The sequence below is a fragment of the Mesoplodon bidens genome (assembly GCF_964165515.1).
Source record: "Mesoplodon bidens genome assembly, chromosome: 10".
NCBI classification, from domain to species: domain Eukaryota; kingdom Metazoa; phylum Chordata; class Mammalia; order Artiodactyla; family Ziphiidae; genus Mesoplodon; species Mesoplodon bidens.
This window is the reverse complement of record NC_138172.1, coordinates 37,666,206-37,685,894: the sequence shown is the minus strand read 5'-3', so window position 1 is coordinate 37,685,894 and position 19,689 is coordinate 37,666,206. Positions and strand designations below refer to the sequence as shown.

At 38.8% G+C, this 19,689-nt stretch overlaps 1 protein-coding gene across 5 annotated transcripts in view; it reads left to right on the top strand.

Annotated features, from left to right (window-relative positions):
• Window positions 1-19,689, top strand: part of DOCK3 (dedicator of cytokinesis 3) — a 404,205-nt gene that overhangs the window by 274,403 nt on the left and 110,113 nt on the right. For all 5 annotated transcript variants that reach the window (XM_081246551.1, XM_081246550.1, XM_081246549.1 and 2 more), the window contains 2 exons: window positions 1,050-1,110; window positions 2,342-2,489. In XM_081246551.1, coding sequence (XP_081102677.1) covers window positions 1,050-1,110; window positions 2,342-2,489 — 209 coding nt within the window. The remainder of the gene's footprint in view (window positions 1-1,049; window positions 1,111-2,341; window positions 2,490-19,689) is intronic.

Below are 19,689 nucleotides of genomic sequence, written 5' to 3'. Positions count from 1 at the left end.
AAAGTAAACATGGGGATTCTGGATCCAAAGCTCATTCAAAATCATGACTGCTGCTTGATTGTCCCTTTTCCTGCTTTATTGAAAAGAGATAGGTATCTGGGACAAATCAAAAGATGAAAGATGGGAAGGAAATTGAACTAAGGGACCTTTTCCTAGAAGCAAAAGGGAAATCAAAGGAACCTGTCCCATTAAAGATAGAGGTTACTCCTTCAATCATCATTAATTCATAACAGTGGCTGGGAGTGAGCAGTGGTTGATGACCTGGTGAAAGTCTGAAACGATACATATTAAAGGAAGCTTTATTACTTCGAGTATAATGTGTTAAAGTATAAATATATACTCAAACATTTTTTTTCAAAATGTGTTCTACACATAAATAATGTATAAAATTATTTTTATAACTCTAGTTTTAAAAGTGATTCTGGATCAGATTTGTTTACTTAAAGGAAGCCCTTAAAATTTTCCAGATAAAATTATTTTCAGCTTTATACTTCAGCATAAATGATACATATCTAAATTTAGAAATGGGAGATCTAATTATTGAGGTTTCACTAAAACCAAAGTAATCACTTTTTAAGGGAACATATCTAGTGTATAATAATCGTTTGTGGACAGCAGAATAAATGTAGAAAATTAGTAGAGAGTAAACTTTCAGAACTTCAGTCATTAATGAGCCTTTTGGTGTTTTCCCAATTTTTTTTCTGCATTGGAAATTTCTTTTGTTACAGAATGTTTTTTTATGATTTTGGAATAAACATGGATAAGTCAATGTCATGGAGATTTCTAATGTGAGAACTTTCGGAGATAGGTGGTCTAAATAAGAACTGGAAAAATATTGTCAACAAAATAATCTTCCAAGGGCATATAAGATGTCCAGGCTTTCACTGCAGGAATCTTATAAACACTAAACTGCTATGTGCTTTAATCCCCTTCCCCCACCTATAGCATATGCTAAAAGCAGCAAAAGCAAACCATTATGAGGTTCAAAATGAAATTTTAATTATTTTCTATGTATTCATTGCCTTAATTTATTTTTTCTCTTTTCTTAGGATCTGAGCAGCAAAGATATGAAGAGAGATTTATATATAGTTGCCCATGTGATACGAATAGGTACGGTTCACTTTATCAATTCACATGACTAAGACCACCCCAACTTGGGATATCTGCTGTGTATGACCTTTGTCTTCTGCCTAGCTCTTCAGGTTTTAGGATTACTTCAGGTACTTCAGGTCTTAGGATTAGAGTCCAGCTTGTACTGGAGCTGTACCTTAAGCTCAGCTGCTGCAATAGCTGAATTTGATAGACATGAAAGCATTTTCTGCTCCCTATTTGTTTTTGGACCCATACTTTTTATTTCAAGTGGTCTGCTTTTTTACATTCTCTCCATCTAATGTTCTGCCTCTGTACCAGCCCTCTGCCTCAGAGATCTTATAACGGATTGCCAGGGCTGCCAGCTTAACAGGTAGTGAATGGCCTTTGCTGTGTTTTGTATCAAAAAGTATGTATCTATGCTATTTTCCACAAAATTAGAGTTACTGTCATTACTGCACGAGATGGATGGTATCTCACTTCTACCCCACCCAAGATTTTTGGTACCTGTGGTTCGTTTGTCCAGTCTTATTTTAAGTTTATGACATAATTTGCGGGCCCATGACTAACCAAGTCTTCTTTCATAGTGGGTTCTGGCATATCCTTTACAGCAAAAGAGTTGTTTTGCCAACAACGAAACAACTCTTTTGCTGTACTTTGGGGTTTTTGTTTTGCTGTACTTGATAAAGCATTTGTTGAGGTTCCAGTTCTGCATTTGCAAGTCCTCTTGCCACTATAAGCACAGCCTTGGTAAGCAGGAAAATTAAGCTCCCATCTACTTTCTGAGACTCTTCTTGCTCCTACAGTGGTTCAGGAGCAGCTTTGGCTGGAAGAATTTGGTTGGAAGAATAGTACATTGTCCTCGTTATCTCTGTATACATAACTTTTACCTCTCAGCTAAAATATTCAACTAAGAAGTTAAAATATATTAGCACATTGGTTTTTCTAAGAAATTCATGAAACCACTGTTTCATTCGCATATGATTAATAAATGGACTGTTGGTGTTGAGGTGGGTAGTAAGGATGATTAATTGAACATGGTGCAGGGGAAGAGCCCTGGCCAAAGGCCTGTTTGGCATTCCTCTACATAAATAACCTTGCATCCTTGGATGGCTCCCTTCATCTTCAGTCTTCCAATTTAGAAGATCTCTAAGATACCTATAGCTCTGGCATCCTTGGATGACAATTTGGTGGTGCTATAGAGGAGCATGGAGTTCTCCTCAGTCTGACTGGTGTTTCTGCTGTGCCCCAGGCCGGATGCTCCTGAATGACTCAAAGAAGGGCCCTGCTCATCTGCACTATCGGCGGCCATATGGCTGTGCAGTCCTAAGCATCCTGGATGTCCTGCAGTCGCTCACAGAATTAAAGGAAGAGAAGGATTTTGTTCTTAAGGTTTACACGTGAGTAATGGACCTCAGAAATATTAATGATTTGCAACATAAGACATCCCAGCACTGCCCTTGAGAGCAGAAGTTCTCAAGCTTTGCAGGACACAGACTCATCAGGTTATGTAGGATAGGGAGTTTTTTGAAAATGCAAAGATTTCCTTCTAAAGGTTTGGGGTGGGCCCAGGCAACTGTATTTTTAATAAGCTTCCCAGGTGATTCTGAAGCAGCTGAACTTGGAACATTCTATTCTAAAGTAAAAGTCTGGTAATACACAATTCCTCTTCTCTCCAGGACTAGCCAACCTTATTACGTATTTACAGGAAAGCTAATAATCTAATTTCTCCTGTGTTTTGGCTGTAAAAGAGTCATCTGTGTCTAATACTTGCCCACCAGCTGTTGTAACTGAGCTGACTACTGATGTAAATTTCTTCAAAGAATGATCACAAGTCAGGTTGCCCTGTCATTGAAGAAAAGCCAGTTTTTCTGAGGAGCTAAGGTTTTACTCTTCATTTCTGCCCCCACCGATCTATGTCACCAGCCAAGCATGGCATTATTTTTAGGGTTCATCATCCAAGGGCTCTGCCTTACAGAAGCAGTGCATCTCCTCCTGACTCTTGTTAAACAATAGAAAAAACAAAGAAAAGTAACACAGAATCCAGGTATATCATCTGTCTTTGCTTGTAGAGACTTAGGCATGAATCATAATGCTGAAAACATGATCAGTGGTGAGTTTAGTGAGTTTTTAAAGCAAGTGTATTTCTAACTGTGAGAATTAAAAAAAGAAATCTCTCCCCTTTTGGTTTTAACCCAATATTGTTTTTTCAAAGTAAATCTAATGCTGTCAATCACCAGGTTAATATATCTTTAATATTTGTGTGTATTTTTCTAAATTATCTGTTCTATCGGATTCAGTCATGAAGTAAACTTAATTCACAATTATGCTTAATTTGGGCCTTTGTATAATCAACCACATTTTATTAATTTCAAAATAAAAGCCCAGATATCCTTATTACCTATTTTGCCTTAAGCTCTGTTTTGTTCAGAGTTGTGTACTTGATGTGATGAGGATCTTCCTTTGAAATAATAACTTACAAAGGAAATTTTGGCAGGTTTCCTCTTCCTTTCATGCATCAGTCACAGCCTTTCTCCATTTAGGAAATCTCTTCAATGATGGGTGGTGGAACCTGCTTTTTTTTTTTTTTAATAAATTTATTTATTTATTTATTTATTATTTTTAACTTTTTGGCTGTGTTGGGTCTTCGTTGCGGTGTGCGGGCTTCTCACTGCGGTGGCTTCTCTTGTTGCGGAGCATGGGCTCTAGGTGCACGGGCTTCAGTAGTTGTGGCTTGTGGGCTCTAGAGCACAGGCTCAGTAGTTGTGGTGCACGGGCTTAGTTGCTCCGCAGCATGTGGGATCTTCCCGGACCAGGGCTCGAACCCATGTCCCCTGCATTGGCAGGCGGATTCTTAACCACTGCACCACCAGGGAAGTCCCGGGACCTGCTTCTTGATACAACTTCCTCCCTTTGAAAAGGATTAAATGTTAATCCAAAATCATCATCATTATCATCTTACTCCACTCTATCCTTTCTAAGGGCATGGAGTTTATAGATAGCACTCCAGAGTTGCATCTCTCTGCACATATCAGCTGTTCCTTGCTTCAGTGCAAATTCTCATTGTGGATAGGGGCTTGTACAGCATCTCTCTTGAAATCATGCTATCAAGCTTAATTAGCCTAATTGCTTCTAAAACAACAGTTTTCAGTACTAACATGTCACTTTTCAAGAAGTGGGATTCATGTGTAGCTTTTTCTTAGCTCCTTTCTCTGAGCTGTGCCTAATATATCAGTTCTAAAAAGCCAAAGAAAGATATTGTTTTCAACAGAGAAGTTAGTTTTTTTTTAAGTTTTTTGAAGGACTAATAGAGTTAAAATGTAGGATAATTTTTCCACTTGATAGTATTAACAGACTTTCAAAGACACTTCCATGTTTGTGAAATCGATTTTGTGCATGGTATGGGATTCCTCTAGGGTTAGTGTTTTAAATCCACATCAGCACAGTGAATTCAGCCCTATGGAGAAGTAATATTTTTCAACAAATTTTAGGGAACATGTTTGTTAGGTTTAATTGGAAGCTTAAAGGTTTTACTAATAGCTACTGATAGTGTTTTAGCCTTTGCTAGGACAGAATTTTGCAAGGATTAAAAAACCTCTTGTATAGTTTTAATCAGTGAATTAGCAAAATATCTCATTAGTTGTTGACCTTCTCATTGTTTCTTCTGTTATTCAGAGTCAGCCTCAGGCCTCAAGCCCCTGTATGTCTCTTGTCATGACCACTGCTCTGGCTTTATAGATATTTAATATCATGTGTGTTGGGAAGGCACCACATCCTTTTTAAAAAAAATCACAACAAGAAGCTGAGGTGTAAAAACTAGGTCGCTGGGCCTCCCTGGTGGCGCAGTGGTTGAGAGTCCGCCTGCCGATGCAGGGGATACGGGTTCGTGCCCCGGTCTGGGAGGATCCCATATGCCGCGGAGCGGCTGGGCCCGTGAGCCGTGGCCGCTGGGCCTGCGCGTTTGGAGCCTGTGCTCCGCAACGGGAGAGGCCACAACAGTGAGAGGCCCGCATACCACAAAAAAAGAAAAAAAAAAAAAAAAAAAAAAAACTAGGTCGCTTTTTAGTGAGCCAGAAACCTTAAAAATCACAAACGAATAACCACTATGTGAAGTTCATTCTGATATAGATATCATGTTTCTTCTTGGCCAGAGGGACTGGACTCTCAGGCAGGCACAAGGCTTGCTGAATCTGGAGCCTAGGATGTAAAAGGAGAGGAATGCCAAGGAGCTAAAGCCAGCATTGGGATGGGGTGGAGGGTGTCCATAAATAGTACATATGACCAAATACAAGATGCCTCTGAATATGTGATGACCACTCTCCAACTTCACATTGAAAAAAGTCCAAACACTTTTAGGCCAACTTTAATGAAATAAATAACTACTTAGAATATTAAATTTATCATTTTAGTTATATTTTAAATCGTTTTATATAAAATGTGTATTACACACTATGTACTCAATCACATATTATGTAAAATTGAGAAGTATTGCTTTTTCCCCACTTCCACATTTTATGAGAAGATTTTATGTGAATTCTTTATGTGCAGCCATGCCATTAGGTCTCTGTCATCACTATAGCCATATTCTGAGTCATCTGACAGTTTTCCAAGGCACATTATCAGGTTTGGTTTTGATACATCACTGTTTGAATCCTTAATGATGCTTTCGCTGGAGATGCATCTTGAGGCCCAATTACATATTTGCTGAACAGTTGGACACTTGATGTTTTTATGTTTTCATTTGTCATGTAGGCCTATGTATATGACCTTAATGATACAGCCACTTACTATGCTGCTTTTAAGGTGAGTTTTACAGTAGCATCCAGTACTTCAATTTGGAGGTCATACCCAAGGATGATTACTAAATCTGTGTAGTTTTGCTCTTAAAAAATTTTTTAACCAAGATAAAATTTATAAGCATCTAAAACTTGCATTGATTGAGGATATTTCAGGATAATGTAACTTATCCAAACAGTGCTGTGATGATAAAAATAAAGGGGTTCAGAGAATGCCCTATAACATGAAAGGCTTTGTGAGGGTGGAAATACAAGGTGGCAGCTTCTTCTGTGAGTGATGCCTGGAAGGGAACCTCTCCTTGTATTTGGAATAGACACAGGCATTTCCTCAGAACAGTGCCTTTGGGTTCTTTGTTTCATCACTACCTCATCTATGAAACTGCCTTAAGTTGAGGGGACTTGTTTGGGAGCCATTCTTAAATGGAAGCTCATTCTTAAATGGGTAAAGGACCATTGGGTCACTCTCATTTTGGTACAGATTTTGGTACAGATTAAAGGATGTCTTTATATGTAATAACTCTAAATGAAAAATTCTGCTTCTCACTTGCAAGTCAGGTAAAGAAATAGCTCATATTTCTCTTTCTCCTAGCCTAGGCCTTCTCAATTTTCAGTGGATCATCATCCACCCAGGACCATTATCTGCTAGGTCCATTATCAGTGTTCAGACATGCGTTGTTTGAGCATCTGCACCAAATGTCTTTTCAGACCATACAAGGAAGACTCAAATCCAGTAGGTCTCTGTCCATGGAACTGCTCTATTTTGACTTCTAGTGCCCACTGTCTCTAGCCTCAGTGTCTAACTGGGTTTTTGTGTGTGTTAGTGCTGCTGCAAAACAGAACACGTTAAATAATGAACCAAAATAAAGAAAGTTAGCTCAGGATGACTCCCTGCTCATGCAGAGGTGAGAGGTTCACAACAGGAGTCTCTAACATGGATCTATAGTGTTGGCACATGAGGTCCCAAGTATTCTCTGCCACAGGATTGAAAAAACAAATGTGCTTTCTCTTCCCTTCCTTTTTTGTTCTGCTGCTACTCTAGAAAGAGTGATATGAAAGAACAGTGGCTCTACAAGTATATACAAACATAGAGCTGGCTTTGTATAACAACTTTAACTGACTTAAAAGTATGTCAGTAGTATGTATGATCCCAGCTTGGTTTTTAAAAACATAGATATAATACTTTCATCTATTAGATAGATTAGGTAGATGAGATGGTAGATAGAAGCTGTGAGATTTGGAAAAGTCATCCTAATTCCGCAAACTTTAGTTTCCTCATTTAAAAAATTGGGGGTGGGAGGATGGAATAAGGTAATATAAGAGAGACAGAAAAAAAAAAAAGAACCCATTTGAACCAGTGAATCAAACAGGAAAGAGGTGGAAAAATAAATGAGAGGATTGGTGGTTCAGGAAATGAGGTATACCCAAATAATAGGTGTATTACATGCCATCTAAAAGGAGTTTCCTGTCTTTTTTTTTTTTTTTTGCTAGTGACTCTTGTTTATTGGCAAGTTTCACTTTCACATCTAAACTAGAAATCCTACATAATTCCATTCATAATATCTTAATTACTCCATGGTGGCCACATAAAATGTCACCTGTTTTCAGTGGTAAAATCAGTGTACATTTGTTTAGTGCTCTGTACTCTCTCAGAGCCCTTCTGGCTATATAATCACATTGAAACTTCATAACAATCCTGTGCACTGAGTGGAGCTTCACCATCTTACAGAGGTAGAGGTGGTCAACACCAGTTAAGTAAGTGACTAAGCAAATTAATGACATTTCTTGGAAGAACAAAAGAATGGTAGTAATCATACTTTGATTTTAAATTAATTTTTCATTTAACCTATAATGATTCAAAAACAGCACCAATAACAAAAAGTGCTAGGGATAGAATCATATCATGGGCTTTATAGAACATGTTATGTTCTTCTTAAATTTTTTAAATATTTTTATTTATTTTATTTTTGGCTGTGTTGGGTCTTTTGTTGCTGCACGTGGGCTTTTCTCTAGTTGCGGCAAGCGGGGGCCACTCCTTGTTGCAGTGTGCAGGCTTCTCACTGTGGTGGTTTCTCTTGTTGCGGAGCATGGGCTCTAGGTGCGTGGGCCTCAGTAGTTGCGGCACTCAGGCTTAGTCGTTGTGGCTCATGGGCTCTAGAGAGCAGGCTCCGCGGCATGTGGGATCTTCCCAGACCAGGGCTCGAACCCATGTACCCTGCATTGGGAGGCAGATTCTTAGCCACTGCGCCACCAGGAAAGCCCTAACTTTTTATTTTAAATTGAAGTATAGCCGATTAACAGTGTTGTGATAGTTTCAGGTGCACAACAAAGTGACCCAGCCATACATATACATGTATCCATTCTCCCCCAAACTCCCCTCCCATCCAGGCTGCCACATCACATTGAGCAGAGCTCCCTGTGCTATACAGTAGGTCCTTGTTGGTTATCCACTTTAAATATAGCAGTGTGTACATGTCAATCCCAAACTCCCTAACTATCCCTTGCCCCCATCCTTCCTAGAACATGTTATTTTTAAGGTGTTTATTCTTCTTTATGGTCAACATTTAGTTTTTATAGCTGTTGGGTTGTCATACCTTTTATTAACCAGTAATAAAGGCACAAATTAGATTTAAAAGCTGTATTAATATTTCTATTAGCAAAAATTTAGACATTTCTATCCTAAAGGAAACCCTAATATAAATAAATGCAGGATGTATAATCATTCAGCACAAAGATGCATGTAAGAATATATATCATACAGTACAAAAGCTGCTGTAAGAGAGCATTAAAAAATTAGAAAGCCTAGAGCAAAGGACAGTAGAAAGCCCGTATCAGTTATGACAATAAATATAATTGAGATGAAAGAAAATCCTATTAGGTAAAAATTCTTAAAATAGAGGCAAAAAACAAAATTCATCTATATATTAGTGAGAGACTCACAAATATAATAAGAGAAACAAAAAGATTAATAACAAATAAGTTAAGTATAATAATAAAATACAGACAAAATGAAATGTCATAATAGTAATGATAAAAAATAAATTCTACTGTAAAAGGTATGAAATGAATGTGCCGTGTAAGTAGTATCAGGGATTGACAGAAAAAGAAAACACACACACACAATAAAGTTAAATTTGGTTTCCTCTTTCATCCACCAAGAATACATATCTCACGGGAAGCAAAATGGCCTCTCAGGGTAGGCACACACATAACATGTAATGCACCACTCACTCCCTCAGCCCTAGAATCCCCAGCAGAAGCAGCCCCTGATACTTGGACTCTGCAAAGTAGAGGGTGACTACTCTACTACCATTAAATTCAGGGTTCACACTTCATTCCGGAGATATTTACTCAACAGTTCATGTTCTTCAGTTTAAAGGAACGTTGACCAAACTTAGCCTTAACATACTCACCTTCTTAACTGGGGAAAGAAAGCAAAGTGAGAAGCCCAGGTGTACTTGCCAGCATCTCTGCCTCCAGCTCACCAGTGTTCCAGAAAGCCCTTTTTTTTCCTTTACAGGGATAGAAAGAGCATTTTATACTGATACATGGTGAAATTTATAGTGAAGGTCTAATTGTTGTGACCTTTGAATATAATAATGACTCAAAATTATTATGTCCAATTTATTATAAATATAAAGATAAAAGTACCGTAAAAGCAAGAGATTTGTTAACATCCCTTTTGACATATAAGAAGACAAAAATAAGGATGGAGATAAATATCTAAATCAGATAAATAAATCTGACTTAGGAGAGAATCTGAATAAGGTTGATGTGACAGAGAATAACAGCATTATTGAGCACTCACCTGGGCTGTTACCTCTTTTTTACATATGAGGGAGACAGGACACAGAGTGGTGAGGCACGTGCCTGAGCAGCCTTGTTAAGAGACCATACTCTTAGCCACTTGCTCTCCTACCTCTACACAGGGTGGCATAATTTATCATCTAAATCAGTATGTGCTGATAGTCAAATGGAGTGCTATTGCTTGCCAGGGCAGCAGATGTAACTGAAGTATCCCAGCTCACCAGGCTGTATGATTCTTCCAGTGCTAAAAAAAAAAAAAGAAGAAGATTTGTCCAACAAACAGAATACATCTTTTCCAGGGCCCATGGAACAACATTTTACAAAAATTATTCATAGAAAAAATCTTCATAAATTCCACATGGCACAAGCCACATTGTGATCACAGTGCAGTTAGCATATTAGTCATCCAGAGGGGAAAGACCTTACAATAATTCTGATATCAAAAAAGATAACTTGACAAAGGTCAACCTTCATTCCCAATTATTTAACAATTTTGGCTTAGTAAACTAAGAATAAAAATGCTGTTTGTTGCAGTTTGAGGGGGCTAATGGATATCAGTAGATTGGTTTTGAGATCAGAATGTTAAGTGGGTGTAGATTAAAATGGAGGTACCAATGTAGAGTCACAAAGTTACATGTGACATATTTTTTATAAATTTATAGTGTGTATATATATGTAAGCAGTATGGATAAATGTGACACCTTAATTAGCAACAAAGACAACCCTCAGAATGGGAGAAAATATTTGCAAATGAAGCAGCCGACAAGGGATTAATCTCTAAAATGTACAAATAGCTCATGCAGCTCAATCAAAAAAGCAAATAACCCAATCAGAAAATGGGCAGAAGATCTAAATAGACATTTCTCCAAAGAAGACATACAGATGGGTAAAAAGCATATGAAAAGATGCTCAACATCACTAATTATTAGAGAAATGCAAATCAAAACTACAATGAGGTGTCACCTCACACTGGTCAGAATGGCCATCATCAAAATGTCTACAAACAGTAAATGCTGGAAGGGTGTGGAGAAAAGGGAACCTTCCTGCACTGTTGGTGGGAGTGTAAATTGGTACAGCCACTATGGAGAGCAATATGGAGGTTCCTTAAAAAACTAAAAATAGAACTACCATATGAACTTGGGCTTGTGCAGGTAATCCAGGATGATTTCATCTCAAGATCCTCAACTTAATTACAACTGCAAAGACACTTTTTCCAAAGAAGGAAACATTCACACTTCTAGGGATTAGGATCTGGACATATCTTTTTAGGGACCACCATTCAACCCATTCTAACTTTTGATTAACATTAACCCTGAATTAGAAAGACTTTTAAAGTCACAGTCAATGTGGAGCCTGTTGGTGCAGAGATTGTGTGCTGTCTGCAAACAGGTTGCTCCCAAAAGAGGGAAGAGGCAGATCTGAGATGTTCATGTGTGGGTCCTTCTCCTAGAAGCACTGGCCAAAGAAGTCACTCCTTTTCCCAGGAAAGTGATGGAAGGGGCGAAAGTGTTACTCACATAAGGCTTTTCACCACCTGGAAAGAGGAATAAAAATAAGTATTCTTGCTAAAGCACTATAATTTTACATATATGTGTGTAAATATACATATATATGCTGTTTGACTTCCTTTTTAATTGATTGTATTAAATAAACATATATGTTATAAAATAAGAAATAGTTTAAATTTTTCATGAGTGAAAAGGCAGTTTCTCATGACTCATGAGAGACCATCCAAAAAGAATCAGATTGGTTGATTTGTGTCAGCTTGGTCTTAGGGACTCTGTCAAACTGGGACATTTTAACAGAAATGCGGGCTTCTCAATGCTTCTCTCTTCTTTTACACTATAAGTAAGGACTGCATGAACCAGTTGTCATCATCTGTAGTGTTCCTAAATCTGTAGATTGTTGCCTATTTTCTAGCTTATTAGGACTTGCCACCAAATAAGTGCCAAAATAAAGCAAGTCACACCCAAAGAGAAAGATTTTTTTAATATCATAGTAGACTTTATTTATTTATTTATTTATTTTTGGCCACACCGTGCAGCGTGTGGGATCTTAGTTCCCTGACCAGGGATTAAACCTGTGACCCATGCATTGGAAGCACGGAGTCTTAACCACTGGACCACCAGGGAAGTCCCAAAAGTAGACTTTATTTTTTAATTCTTTTAAAAAATTGTTTTATTGAAGCGTAGTTGATTTACAATGTTTCAAGTGTATAGCAAAATAATTCAGTTATACATATATATATTCTTTTTCAGATTCTTTTCCATTATAGGTTATTACAAGATACTGAATATAGTTCCTTGTGCTATACAGTAGATCCTTATTGTTTATCTGTTTTATATATAGTAGTCTGTATTTGTTAATCACAAATTCCAAATTTATCCCTCCTTAACCCTTTGATAACCATAAGCTTGTTTTCTATGTCTTTGAGTCTATTTCTGTTTTATAAATAAGTTCATTTGTATCAGTTTTCTGGGTTCCACATGTAAGTGATAGCATATGATATTTTTCTTTTTCTGTCTGACTTATTTCACTTAGTATGATAATCTCTAGGTCCATCCTTGTTGCTGCAAATGGCATTATTTCACTCTTTTTATGGCTGAGTAATATTCCATGTATATATGTACCACATCTTCTTTATCCATTCCTCTGTCAATGGACATTTAGGTTGCTTCCATGTCTTGGCTGTAGTAAATAGTGCTGCAGTGAACATTGAGGTGCATGTATCTTTTCGAGTTAGAGCTTTCTCCAGATATATGCCCAGGAGTGGGATTGCAGGATCATATGGTAGGTCTATTTTTAGTTTTTTAAGGAACCTCCATACTGTTCTCCATAATGGCTGCACCAATTTACATTCCCACCAACAGTGTAGGAAGGTTCCCTTTTCTCCACACCCTCTCCAGCATTTATTATTTGTAGGCTTTTAGATGATGGTCATTGTGACCAGTGTGAGGTAATCCCTCATTGTAAGTTTGATTTGCATTTCTCTAATTATCAGTGATATTGAGCATCTTTCCATGTGCCTGTTGGCCATCTGGATGTCTTCTTTGGAGAAATGTCTATTTAGGTCTTCTGCCCATTTTTTGATTGTGTTGTTTATTTATTTATTTATTTTTGATGTTGAGCTATATAAGTTGCTTGTATATTTTGGAAATTAAGCCTTTGTCGGTTGCATCATTTGCAAATGTTTTCTCCCATTCCATGGGTTGTATGTTCGTTTTGTTTATGGTTTCCTTTGCTGTACAAAAGCTTTTAAGTTTAATTAGATCCCATTTGTTTTTGGTTTTTTTGCAGTTACTCTAGGAGATGGATCCAAAAAAATATTACTGTGATTTATGTCAGAGAGTGTCCTGCCCATCTTTTTCTCTAGGACTTTTATATATTTAGGTCTTTAATCCTTTTTTTTTTTTTTTTTTTGCAGTACGCGGGCCTCTCACTGTTGTGGCCTCTCCCGTTGCGGAGCACAGGCTCCGGACGTGCAGGCTCAGAGGCCGTGGCTCACGGGCCCAGCCGCTCCATGGCATGTGGGATCTTCCCGGACCGGGGCACGAACCCGTGTCCCCTGCATTAGCAGGCGGACTCTCAAACACTGCGCCACCAGGGAAGCCCCCCTTTCATCCATTTTGAATTTATTTTTGTTTATGATGTTAGAGAATGTTCTAATTCCATTCTTTTACATGTACCTGTCCAGTTTTCCCAGCACCACTTACTAAAGAGACCGTCTTTTCTCCATTGTATTGGTATATTCTTGCCTCCTTTGTTGAAAACTAATTGACTGTAAGTGTGCAGGTTTATTTCTGGGCCCTCTATCCTGTTCCATTGATCTCTATGTCTGTTTTTGTGACAGTAACATACTATTTTGATAAATTCAGCTTTGTAGTATAGTCTGAAATCCTCCAGCTCCATTCTTCTTAAGAGTTTTCTGGCTATTCAGGGTCTTTTGTGTTTCCATACAGATTTTTAAATTTTTTGCTCCAGTTCTGTGAAAAATGCCATTGGTAGTTTGGTAGGGATTGCACTGAATCAGTAGATTGCCTTGGATAGTATAGTCATTTTAACAATATTCATCTTCCCAATCCAAGAATATGGTGTATCTTTCCATCTGTTTGTGTGGTCTTCAACTTTTTTCATCAGCATCTTACAGTTTTCAGAGGACAGGTCTTTTGCCTCCTTAGGTAGGTTTATTCCTAGGTATTTCATTATTTTTTATGTGATGGTAAATGGGGTTATTTCCTTAATTTCGCTTTCTAATAGTTCATTGCTATTGTATAGAAATGCAGCAGGTTTCTGTATATTAATTTTGCATCCAGCAACTTTACCAAATTCATTGATGAGCTCTAGTAGCTTTCTGGTAGCATCTTTAGGATTTTCTATGTATAGTATCATGACACTGGCAAACAGTGACAGTTTTACTTTTTCTTTTCCAATTTGGATTCCTTTTATTTCTTTTTCTTCTCTCGTTGCTGTGGCTAGGATTTCCAAAATTATGTTGAATAAAAGTGGCAAGAGTGGACATCCTTGTCTTGTTCCTGATCTTAGAGGGAATGCTTTTGGCTTTTCACTGTTGTGTATGATAGTTGTGGGTTTGTAATTTATGACCTTTATTATGTTGAGGTGTGTTCCCTCTATGCCAGCTTTCTGAAGAGTTTTTATCATAAATGATGTTGAATTTCATCAAAAGCTTTTTCTGCATCTATTGAGATGATCATATGGTTTTTATTCTTCAATATGTTAGTGTGGTATATCACATAGATTGATTTGTGGATATTGAAAAATCCTTGCATTTCTAGGATAAATCCCACTTGACCATGGTGTGTGATCCTTTTAATATATTGTTGGAGTCAGTTTGCTAGTATTTTGTTGAGGATTTTGGTGTCTTTGTTCATCAGTGATATTGACCTGTAATTTTCTTTTTTTTATGATATCTTTGTCCGGTTTTCATATCAGGGTGATCACGGCCTCATAGGATGAATTTGGAAGTGTTGTTTTCTCTGCAGTTTTTTGGAATAGTTTCAGAAGGATGGGTGTTAACTCTTCTCTAAATGTTTGGTGGAATTTACCTATGAAGCCATCTAGTCCTGGACTTTTGTTTATCGGGAGTTTTTAAATTACTGATTCATTTTCAGTACTGATAATTGGTCTGTTCATATTTTCTGCTTCTTCCTAGTTAAGTCTTGGAAGATTGTACCTTTCTAAGAATTTGTCCATTTCTTCTAGGTTGTCCATTTTATTGGCATATAATTGCTCATAGTAGTCTCTTATGATCCTTTGTATTTCTGTGGTGCTAGTTGTAACTTCTCCTTTTCCATTTCTGATATCATTGATTTGGGCCCTCTTCCTTTTTTTCTTGATGACTCTGGCTAAAGGTTTATCCATTTTGTTTATATTTGCCAAGAACCAGCTTTTAGTTTCATCGATATTTTCTATCTTTTTTTAAGTCTCTATTTCATTTATTTTTGTTCTGATTTTATGATTTCTTTCCTTCTACTAACTTTGGGTTTTGTTTGTTCTTTTTTCTCTAGTTGCTTTAGGTGTAGGGTTAGGTTGTTTATTTGAGATTTTTCTTGTTTCCTGAGGTAAGCTTGTATCGCTCTAAACTTCCTTCTTAGAACTGCTTTTGCTGCACCCCATAGGTTTTGGATCATCTTGCTTTCATTTGTGTCTAGGTATTTTTTAATTTCCTCTTTGATTTCTTCAGTGATCCACTGGTTGTTTAGTAGCATATTGTTTAGCCTCCACATGTTTGTGTTTATTGCAGTTCTTTTCTTGTGGTTGATTTCTAGCCTCATAGCATTGTGGTTGGAAAAGATGCTTGATGTGATTTTAGTTTTCTTAAATTTACTGAGGCTTGCCTTGTGGCCCAGCATGTGTTCTGTCCTGGAGAATGTTCCACGTGCACTTGAAAAGAATGTGTATTCTGCTTTTGGATAGAATGCTCTGTAAATATTAATTAAATCCATCTGGTCTAACATGTCATTTAAGGCATGTGTTTCCTTTTTGATTTTCTGTCTGGATAATGTGTCCATTGATGTAAGTGGGGTATTTTTTTAATAAATTTATTTATTAATTTATTTATTTTTGGCTACATTGGGTCTTTGTTGCTGCTTGCGTGGGCTTTCTCTAGTTGCAGCTAGCGGGGGCTACTCTTCATTGCGGTGTGCAGGCTTCTCATTGTGGTGGCTTCTCTAGGCATGTGGGCTTCAGTAGTTGCAGCACGCAGGCTTAGTATTTGTGGCTCTTGGGCTTTAGAATGCAGCCTCAGTAGTTGTGGCGCACAGGCTTAGTTGCTCCACAGCTTGTGGAGTCTTCCCAGACCAGGGCTCAAACCCATGTCCCCTGCTTTGGCAGATGGATTCTTAACCACTGCACCAGCAGGGATGTCCCCTAAGTGGGGTATTAAAGTCCCCTACTATTATTATGTTACCATTGATTCTTTTATGTTAGTTAATATTTACCTTATATATTGAGGTGCTCCTATGTTGGGTGCATATATATTTACAGTTGTTATATCTTCTTCTTGGATTGACCCCTTGATCATTATGTAGTGTCTTTCTTTGTTTCTTATAACAGTCTTTATTTTAAAGTCTGTTTTGTCTGATATAAGTATTGCTGCTCTGGCTTTCTTTTGATTTCCATTTGCATGGACTATCTTTTTCCATCCCCTCACTTTCAGTCCGTATGTGTCTCTAGATCTGATGTGAGTCTTTTGTAGGCAGCATATATGGGTCCTGTTTTTGTATCCATTCAGCCAGTGTGTGTCTTTTGGTTGGAGCATTTAGCCCATTTACATTTAAAGTAATTATTGATATGTATGTTCCTATTGCCATTTTAATTGTCTTGGAATTGTTTTTTTTTTTTTTTTTTTTTTTCTTTTTTTTGCGGTATGCGGGCCTCTCACTGTTGTGGCCTCTCCCGTTGCGGAGCACAGGCTCCGGATGCGCAGGCCCAGCGGCCATGGCTCACGGGCCCAGCCGCTCCGCGGCATATGGGATCCTCCCAGACCGGGGCACGAACCCGTATCCCCTGCATCGGCAGGCGGACTCTCAACCACTGCGCCACCAGGGAGGCCCTTGGAATTGTTTTTGTAGGTCTTATTTTCCCCTTTTTCTTTTGCTCTCTTCTCTTGTGATTTGATGACTATCTTTAGTGTTATGTTTGGATTCCTTTTTCTTTTTTTTGTGTGTATATCTGTTATAAATTTTGGTTTGCAATTACGTCAGGTGTTTGTATAGCTGTCTTTATATATGCGTGATTGTTGTAAGTTGCTGATCTCTTAATTTCAGATGCATTTTAGATAGCTTGCATTTGTACTCTCCTCCTCTCATGATTACTGTTTTTGATATCATATTTTACATCTAATTGTTTTGTGTATCTCTTTAACTGCTTATTGTGGATACAGGTGATTTTATCACTCTTGTGTTTTAACCTCCCTATGAGCTTTGTTTGTGGATATTTTCTACCTTTACTGTATGTTTTCCTTTACCAATGAGCTTTTTCATTCTGTGATTTTCTTGTTTCTAGTTGTGGCCTTTTCTTTTTTACCTAGAGAAGTGCCTTTAACATTTGTTGTAAAGCTGGTTTGGTGGTGCTGAATTCTTTAGCTTTTGCTTGTCTGTAAAGCTTTTGATTTCTCCTTCTAATCTGAGAGCCTTGCTGGGTAGAGTATTCTTGGTTGTAGGTTCTTCTCTTTCATCACTTTAAATATATCATACCATTCCCTCCTAGCCTGCTGAGTTTCTGCTGAAAAATTGGCTGATAGTATTATGGGGGTTCCCTTGTATGTTATTTGTTGCTTTCCCCTAGCTGCTTTTAGTTTTCTCTGTCTTTAATTTTTGTCATTTTGATTACAATGTATCTTGTCTATTCCTCTTTGGGTTAATCCTGTATGGGACTCTGTGCCTCTTGGACTTGGGTGACTGTTTCCTTTCCCAGATTAGGGAGGTTTTCAGCTGTTATCTCTTCAGATATTTTCTTGGGCCCTTTCTCTCTTCTCCCGGGACCCCTGTAATGTGAATATTAGCAGACTTGATGTTGTCCCAGAGGTCTCTTAATCTGTCCTGACTTCTGTTCATTCTTCTTTCTTTTTTCTGTTCAGTAGCAGTGATTTCTGCTACTCTGTCTTCCCAGCTCACTGATCCATTCTTCTGATTCATTTAGTCTACTGTTGATTCCTTCCAGTACATTTTTCATTTCATTTATTGTATTCTTCATCTCTGTTTGGTTGTTCTTTATATTTTCTAACTCTGTTAAAAAATTTCTGACTTCTTTTTCTGTGCATCCATTCTTTTCTCGAGTTCTTTGATCATCTTTATGATCATTACTCTGAATGCCTTGGGTAGATTGCCTGTCTCCACTTCACTTACTTGTTCTTCTGGGGTTTTATCTTGTTCTTTCATCTGAAACATATTTCTCATTTTGTCTCAGTTGCTATTTGTATTTTTATGTATGTGGTAGGTTAGTTACTTTTCTCGACCTTGGAGAAGCAGCCCTCTGTAGGAAGCGTCCTATGCATCCCAGCAGTTCCGCACCCCCATCACCCAAGTTGTGTGCTCTAAGGGTTCACTCGAAGAGGGCTACGTGGGTCCTTCTGTTGTGGTGGGCTAACTGTGTGGATGGTCTGATAGGCCTCTGGTCTGGTTGGTTGCCAGAACCTGCTTTGTGTGGATGCTACTGGCTGCTGTTTAGCAGGGCCTAGTCATGAGGTGGCTGGTTGTGCAATCCTACATCACCCCCAGGGCTAGTGCTGGCTTACTGGTGGGTGGAGTCAGAGTCCTGAAGACTCTGGGGCTGTTGCCCTCCCACTAGCAGGTGAAGCCAGATCCTGGGGTTAGTGCCAGTCTACTAGCAAGCAGAGCTTGTTCCTGGAGTCTGACTGCAGCCCAGGGATCCCAGAGCTCATTTCAGGTTGTTTTGTGGGGCGATGTTGGTTCCTGACACAGTTGGGTATGGGTTCTGGGGTGTCCTGAAGGTTGCATTGGCCCGCTAGTGGGCCAGGCCAGGGCCCAGCTGATTCCAGGGTAGGGTCTGCCCTGTATTGAGGGGTCGTAGTTTTCTTGCTTCTGGTGTCTGCCCCCTTGTGGATGAGGTTGGTCTAGGGGCTTGGTCTGGCTTCCTGGTGGGAGGGGCTAGTGCCTGTCCATTGGTGGGTACAGCTCCATCTTGGCCCTCTGGTGGGCTGGGCCATGTCTAGGGGCAAGCCCAGAGGTAGCTATGGGCTCTTTAGTCTTTAGGCAGCCTATCTGCTGATTGTTGGCACTGTGTCCCCACCCAGTTAATTGTTTGGCCTAAAGTGTCCCAGCAGTGCGGCCTAGAGGCTGTTGGGTAGGGCCAGGTCTTGGAACTAAAGAGCCAAGATGTCAGCCATCAACAGTGTTCCCCAGTATGTTTGCCACCAGTGTCTGTGTCCCCAGGGTGAGCTTCATCCACCCCTCACCTCTCCAGGAGATGCTCCAAAACCAGCAGGAAGGTCTGGCCCAGGCTCCTGTCAAATTATTTTTTTTCCCTATGTGCTGGTGCGCGTGAGCTTTTGTGTGGAAAAAAAAGGGAGCTTTTTTCACTCCCTTTAAAGTGAAGTCTCTATTTTAAGTAAGCCCCACTGGCCTTCAAGACCAAATGCTCTGGGCACTCGTCTTGCCAGTGCTGGGCTGGGGTGCCTGATGTGGGGCTCAGAACTCTCACTCCTATGGTAGAACCTCTGCAATATAATTATTCTCCAGTTTGTGGGTCACCCATCTGGAGATATGGGGTTTGATTATGAGTCTGCCCCTTCTTCTGGTCTCGTTGTGGTTCCTTCTTTATGTCTTTGGCTGTAGAAGATCTTTTCTGGTAGGTTCCAGTACTTTTTATCAATGGTGGTTCTGCAAATAGTTGTGATTTTGGTGTGAGAATAGGTGAGCTCAGAGTGTTTTTCTTCTGCCATCTTGGCCACTCTCCAAGAAAGAATTTTAATATGGAATATTTGCACTAAATTAAGTTTTAAGCCATAGTCAAAACTGAA